At 40.8% G+C, this 7,639-nt stretch overlaps 1 protein-coding gene across 1 annotated transcript; it reads right to left on the bottom strand.

The window, feature by feature from the left end:
- Positions 1 to 868: 868 nt before the first annotated feature.
- LOC128117876 (olfactory receptor 13H1-like) lies at positions 869 to 7,275 on the bottom strand. The gene is made up of 2 exons (XM_052750375.1): positions 7,246 to 7,275; positions 869 to 1,822 (listed from the first exon to the last, which is right to left on the bottom strand). Exons 1-2 carry the CDS (start codon positions 7,273 to 7,275, stop codon positions 869 to 871), a joined length of 984 nt encoding a protein of 327 aa, XP_052606335.1.
- Between the last annotated feature and the right edge of the window lie 364 nt (positions 7,276 to 7,639).

Raw genomic sequence — 7,639 nt, 5'->3', positions numbered from 1 at the left:
TGTAAGATAACAAATAGTTTTTCCCTATTTTCCTGGAATTGATGACCAAAGTTCACAGTTATGAAAAAGCTTCATGATACCCTCCATTATAAGGGAACAGAGAAATTCCATTAGGATAAATCACTTCTCTGAACCTTTCTTACTAAAGGAGCAGAGGTGCTAGAATTAACTTTTGAGACAACCCTTTGTCTCAAGCTTTTCCCAGGTTGATAAGGATCAAGGGGCATGGTGAGTGACAGCTTGTTCAGGTTGGATATTATAGAACTACCAGGCTTGCAAATATGCCACAGTGCTCTCTAAGCAGCCAGTTAAAAAGACAATTGCCATATGGGGGCCATATCCCAAACAAATAGGTCACCTAAGTGGTTGGTTTTCCTTGTTACTGAAATTGTCCCCCTAAAGGCTATTCAAGTTTGTATTCCACCTTGAATGACATTTCCTTAAACCCTCATCAACACTAAATGTTTTCATTTTGTTAATATAAGCAAAAGGTATCATCTATTGTTGCTAAACTGCAAATGCTTATTTCTTCTCTACAGAATTGAGTGTTTGTACTTTTTGACCATTTCCGACTAAAATATTTATCATCTGTGTTAATTTCATGAGGTTTATCTATAAAGACCATTGATCATTTTCTGTCATGAACTTGCAAACTTTGCTCCTCATGTGGAGCTTGCATTTTAATTTTGCTGAAGATGCATGCAGCATAAAGCAGTTTTATACTTCTGTCATAAAATTTCTGTTATTGTGTGACTTCAATTATTCAAAAGCTTTGCAAGTCCTTTCCCATTTCTGAAGTGACAATCACAGATGTGATGTTACCAGGAAAACTAAAGCCAATCCAGTATGTTGTTGTGTGCTTGAGGCATTAGGACTTGACCCTACAAGTTACCCTCCTCAGAGCAGCTTTCACATCCTTATTTCTTAGGGTATAGATGAGTGGATTTAGCATCGGGGTCACTGCTGCATAAAATATTGAGACAATTTTGTCCCCATTGTGGGATGTTTTGCTCTGTGGTCTCACATAAATACATATAAGTGTCCCAAAGTATATAGTAACCACAATCAAGTGAGAGCCACATGTAGAAAAGGCTTTAAGCCTGGCCTCAGTTGGGTGAATTCTTAAAACAGCCTTGAGGATACAAAGATAAGAGATAAGAATAAAAATTAAAGGTACTGGCATTGAAATGACAGCACATGCCATCATCATAATTTCTAAAGAAATGGTATTAGAACAGAGCAATTTGAAGATGGCTTGAACCTCACAAGAGAAATGATTGACTGCATTATGCCCACAGAAACTGATTGGAAAGAGTAGAATGGGCAAAACAGTGAGAAGGAGGGCTGCCATCCAGGCAACCAAAGCCATGAAAATGCATACTTGAGAAGACATGACCAAGTTATACCTGAGTGGATTTGAAATAGCCACAAGTCTGTCATAAGCCATAATGGCAAGCAGAAAACATTCAGTTAGTGCCAAGAAGGCCCTGATAGCTAGCTGGGTGAAACAGGAGCTGTAGGAGATAGTGGAAAAGTTGTACAGTGAATTCACCATGATCAAGGGTACAGCACTGGTGGAAAACAGAAGATCCAGTAAAGACAAGTTACCAAGAAAGAAATACATTGGAGTGTGCAGTTGAGAGTTGCCTCCTACTAGGAAAATAATCAAACTGTTTCCTGCCAAAGTGGCTATGTAAACAAACATCAATGTCCAGAAAACAACACTCTGAGATGTGGGATGCCTAGACAGTCCCACAAGAATGAATTCAGTCACTTTGGTATGGTTTCCGATTTCCTGGTAATTCATTTCCTTTATCCACAGCTACAGGAGTGGACAGAAAACAGAAGAATCAGCTCTTTGTCAACAGGGGATGCATTTATTATATTGCCATGTTGGTTAAAGCATAGCAACCCTTGGCACAAGTTCATCTCCAAAATTTTAAGCCCCTAAACTGACAAAAGTTTTAGTAGCACACTCCTATCATTGATAGAAAAGCAAAAAGACAATCTTTAGTGAAAATGATCAAGATTCTCAGACTTGTGTGAAGACAAGTATTTAAGGAAGAAATACTAGATGATCCATTGAGCCTTCCGGACAAGCTTCCCATGAGTTTCCATTCTAAGCTAAACGAGGCCTAAGCACAGATGGAAACCAACTGATCCAATCACTCAGGCACCAAAAGATGATACTTTGGCAGCACAGGATAGAGAAGAGACAAAAGAAAAATGGAAAATTAGTGAGTAAGGCTATTTAAGGGAAGGACCCTAAACAGGACCCTAAATTGAAGGCCTGTCATGCTGGATGCATCTGCTACTTTCAGGGTGCCTATATATGGGAAAGTGGATGGTGCTGACAGGCTGGGCAAACCGACCAAATATTCTTTCTAGTTGACAAAACATAGATTGATCTTCATTGCATCAAAATGATGAGATCTGAGATTTTGATCATTTTTAACTTTTATCCTGAAGCAGCAATGACAGACTAAACAGACATAGGCAGCTTTTCATATGCCTAATAATTGTGGGCTTTCAAGATAAGAATGAGTGAGAAAAGTACTCACCTCAGTCCCAGAGAAACGGTCCTGACCCCTTACATTTTCAGTGCCCCAAAATCTTTGAACAGCTTTTGTCAAGGAAAGAGGTCCTCCTTGGTGCCTCGTGACTGATGAGTCAAATCTCTGTCATATGACTCCTCACATTTCTCCAACTGCTTTCCCACCTTATGGCTTGGATGCTTTGAGTAGTGATAGATCCTGGAAAAAGTGTCCATCTTTCCCCAGAACTTAGAAAATGGTCTGAACAAAACAGGGGTGCACAGTGGATGTAGAGATGGTGAACTTCCTGTAACACATTCCAAGAAGTAATTATAATAACCATTTGCAGTGCTCCATATCACCTGCCAAAGCATCTGCCACTAGAATAGTAGACCTCAATATCTTTATTTATCTCCCTTCTAAAGAATTTTGGAAAACTGTTCACACACAGGCATTGAAAGCTTATATTTGAATTTGTTTAGTGGCAAAGATATAATTTCTTGATTACTACAAATACTCATAATTTAAGACTACCCCTGCATTAGTATTCCTCAGAAAGTACTTGTTTACCATTAGCAGTGTGCACAGCTGATTTTAAATAGAACTAAGACCATTCAACCTGTCAAAGATCACTGGCAGGAATATTGCATGGTGAGCTCTTGATGAAAACGTTGCTGCCATAGTCTTCAGTCTAGAATACATCAGTCATTTTGGAAGGTGGTCATTTCTTGTAATTTCCAACCTCACACAGAACTGTGTGTAACCTTTTCCTTGTCAAATCATAGCATGGTTTTCCCAAATTCAACAGTGTTTTAGACAGCCATGAAGTCTTTGCTTACCTAAAGTATGGACTTCCAGTTCTCCTTATGTCAACTTAACACACAAACTAGAGGTATATGAAAGGAAGGAATCTTAATTGAGAAAATGCCTTCATAATATCTGGCTGTAAGGCATCTCCTATCATCTTTGTAGGCAGTGTAGTAGAAAATGAACATGGAAATACAGATGAGTATTTCTTCTTCCCCAGGGGCATTGGCCAAATCTCACTCTTTCCATAACTATTAATATTTCCCAATGAGTTGTTCCCAAGATTCTGAGGTCCACCTGGGATAGGCACAAGGGACATCTCTCTAGATACAAGCTTGCTAAAAACTTCAGAGACTTGGGGAGTGGAAAGAAAATAATTTGAATTCAAGTTACTTATCTCCCTCCCATCATGTAAACTTCATTGCTTACAATTCAGGGCTACAGTGAAACCAGGCTAGGTAATATGAAAGCCCAGTTGTCTTGGTGCAACTGATCAACAATATCTGGTAAATATCAAGCCAGACTCAACCTTAGGAAGAAATACTTCCTAGCCTTATGACTCAAAGTGCGTCTGGAACAAAATCATGACTTTCCAATTAAGTTAAGGGGAGGAAGAGTCGGCTTAGCAGTTAACTCTGTTGGCCTTATCAGGGGGAGCAAGATTTAGATGGTACATAAAGATCTTGGCAAAAAGAGCCTTAGGAGAAACATTTAGAAGTGTATGCCAGCTATAATACTGAAGTTGTGGGTAGCCTCTTTGGGCAGCTATGGCAGTAAATGTGCTCCATGGTGAGATAAAGAGAAGGACTCTCTGAGCCAAAGAATTACAAGTTCATACAGTAATATCACAGCCCAGCACATGGGATTTCTACACTTGGAATCTGTGCTGCCTAACCTTATGTCAACTTTACACACAAACTAGAGGTATATGAAAGGAAGGAATCTTAATTGAGAAAATGCCTTCATAATATCTGGCTGTAAGGCATCTTCTTAATTAGTGATTGATGGGAGAGGGTCCAGCCCATGGTGGGTGGTGCCATTCTTGGGCTGCTGGTCCTGGGTTCTATAAGAAAGCAAGCTGAGCAAGCCAGTAAGCAGCTACCCTCCATGGCCTTTGCATCAGCTCCTGCCTCCAGGACAGGACAGGTTTTGAGTTCCTGTCCTGTTTTCCTTTGATGATGAACAATGTTATGGAAGTGTAAGGAAAATAAACTTATTTTCTAATTTTTAAAAATTTTTATTTTTATTTAAAATTTTTTTCATGTTACATAACAACTCCAGTTCCCCCTCCTTCCCCTTCTACTGCTCCCCCTCACCTCCCCCATCCCACCCCAATCCCCTCCTCATTGGGGGTAAGGCCTCACTTGGTTAGTCAACACAGGCTGCCATACCAAGTTGGGGCAGGACCAAGCCCCCTCCCCCTGCATCACAGGATAGGGAATGGGCTCTAAAAAGCCAGTTCATGTACCCAGGATAAGCACTGGTCCCATTGCCAGGGGACCCCAAACACATCAAGCCATGCAACTTTCACCCACATTCAGAGGGCCTAGTTCGGTCCGTGCAGGCTCCCCAACTGTCAGTCCAGAGTCCATGAGCTCCCACTAGCTTGGGTCAGCTATCTCTGTGGTTTTTTCCCATCATGATCCTGACTCCCCTTGCTCCTTATAATTCCTCCTCCCTCTCTTCAACTAAACTCCAGGAGCTTGGCCAAGTGCTTGGCTGTGGGTCTCTGCATCTGCTTCTATCAGTCACTGGATGTAGATTCTATGATGACAATTAAGGTAGTCACCAATCTGAGTACAGGGGAAGGCTAGTTCAGGCACCCTCTCCACTATTGCTAGGAGTCTTAACTGGGGACATCCTTGTGGGTTCCTGTGGATTTCTCTAGCTCCAGATTTCTCCCTAACCCATTAATGGTTCACTCTGTCAAGATATCTTTTTTATTGCTCTCCCTCTCCATCCCTCCCCCAACTTGGCCATCTTGAACATTCATGTTCCCACCACCCATTCCCTCCCCTTTATTCTCCCCTCCCAGTTTACCCAGGAGATCTTAAACCTTTGCCCTTTCTGGGGTAATCCATATGTGTCCCTCTTAGGGTCCATGTAGCACAAATCTTAGAAGGTCTTATTAATAAAAACAAACCCAGAGCCAGGTATTGGGGTGAACGCTGAAAGATCAGAGAATCAGAACAAGCCACAGTCACCTCACCTCGACAATTCCTCAGCTGATCCTGTTTCCTCAGACTACAATCCCCTGAGTCCTCATCCAAATGGATCTCAGCTGAACTTCTGTTAAAAGCCTAAAAGCTTAACCAGGCTTCCTGATTTTCACGTCTTATATACCTTTCTGCTTCCTGCCATCACTTCCTGGGATTAAAGGCATGTGTCAGCATGCCTGGCTGTTTCCAGTGTGGCATTGAACTTACAGAGATCCAGATGGATCTCTGCCTTCAGAATGCTAGGATTAAAGGCGTGTGTGCCACCATTTTCTGGCCTCTATATTTAGTGGCTGTTCGGTTCTCTGACCCCAGATAAGTTTATTAGGGTGTACACTATTTTGGGAGACACAATATCACCACAGGTCCTCCTCTTTACCAAGCTTCTCTGGGGATGTGGAATATAGCCTGGTTATCCTTTGCTTTGCATCTAATATTCACTTATGAGTGAGTACATACTGTGTTTGTCTTTCTGAGTCTGGGTTACCTCATTCAGGACGATTTTTTCTAGTTCTATCTATTTGCCTACAAATTTCATGATGTCATTGTTTTTTACCACTGGGTAATACTCCATTGTGTAAATGTACCACATTTTCTTTATGCATTCTTTGGCTGAGGTGCATCTAGGTTGTTTCCAGGTTCTGGGTATTACTAATAATGCTTCTGTGAATATAGTTGAGAAAATATCCTTGTGGTGTGGCTGAGCATCTTTTGAGTACATGCCCAAGAGTGGTATTGCTGGATCTTGAGGGAGACTGATTCCCAATTTACTGAGATAACTCCATGCTGATTTCCAGAGTGACTGTACAAGTTTGCATTCCCACCAACAGTAGAGGAGTGTTCCCCTTGCTCCATATTCTCTTCAATATAAGCTGTCATCAGTGTTTTTGATCTTAGCCAATCTGGCAAGTGTAGATGGTATCTCAGAGTCATTTTGATTTGCATTTCCCTGATGGTTAAGGATGTTGAACACTTCCTTAAATGTCTTTTCACCATTTGAGATTCTTCTGTTGAGAATTTTCTGTTTAGATCTGTGCCCCATTTTTAATTGGATTATTTGATATTTTGTTGTCTATTTTCTTGAATTCTTTATATATTTTGAAGAGCAACCCTCTCTCAGATGTGGGGTTGGTAAAGATCTTTTCCCATTCTGTAGGCTTCCATTTAATCTTAATGACAGTGTCCTTTGCCTTACAGAGACTTCTCAGTTTCAGGAAGTCCCATTCATTAATTGTTGCTCTCAGTGTCTGTGCTACTGGTGTTATATTTAGGAAGTAGTCTCCTGTGCCAATGCATTCAAGGCTACTTTCTACTTTCTCTTCTATCAGGTTCAGTGTAACTGGATTTATGTTGAGGTCTTTGATCCACTTGTTCTTGAGTTTTGTGCATGGGAATAGATATGAATCAATTTACATTCTTCTACATGTCTATATCCAGTTATGCCAGCATCATTTGTTGAAGATGATTTCTTTTTTCCATTGTATAATTTTGGCTTGTCAAAAATCAGGTGTTCATAGGTGTGTAGATTTATGTCAGGGTCTTCGATTCAAAACTAGACATCAAAATATCAAATAATCTTGTAGTTGAATTTCTAAATGGTCTTATTAAATAAAAAACATGGAGCCAGAAATTTGTGTTAAAGCCTTAGAGAGATAAGGGAAATATGGAAAGCCATGAGCTAACCTCACCTCACCAACTCCGAAGCTTCCAAGGAGCATGACTTCCTGCCTACCCAGGCTTATATTCCTTACTTTTCTGCTCTCTCATTGGCTCTTAGCCCAGCTACCTCACTTTCTCTTCCTACACAGCTCTGTCACTTTCTGTCTGTCTGTACAGGTCTCTATGGTTGGTACTGGGATTAAAGGCATGTGTCACCACCCTTGGCTCTGTTCTTAGTGTAGCCTTGAACACACAGAGATCCTGCCTGCTAAGGGATTAAGGGCATGTGCTACCTGACTTCTTTGTTTACTTAAAATGGCTGGCCTTTTCCCCTTGGTCTCCAGGCAAGCTTTATTAACACACAAATAAACTATCACAACATTTCAGCACAAATAAAATATCACCACATAATCCAATTAAAAA

The sequence above is a fragment of the Peromyscus californicus genome, unplaced genomic scaffold, assembly GCF_007827085.1.
Source record: "Peromyscus californicus insignis strain IS unplaced genomic scaffold, ASM782708v3 Scaffold_10__1_contigs__length_136768540, whole genome shotgun sequence".
NCBI classification, from domain to species: Eukaryota; Metazoa; Chordata; class Mammalia; order Rodentia; family Cricetidae; genus Peromyscus; species Peromyscus californicus.
Note: the sequence above shows the minus strand (reverse complement) of the source record. Positions and strands in the feature narration are given on the sequence as shown.

Coding starts and splice junctions, on each gene's coding strand:
- LOC128117876 (XM_052750375.1), bottom strand. CDS start 7,275: ATGCTCCTTGGAAGCTTCGGAGTTGGTGAG. Junction 1,823..7,245: donor GAAGCTTCGGAGTTGGTGAG/GTGAGGTTAGCT, acceptor CCACTCCTGTAG/CTGTGGATAAAGGAAATGAA.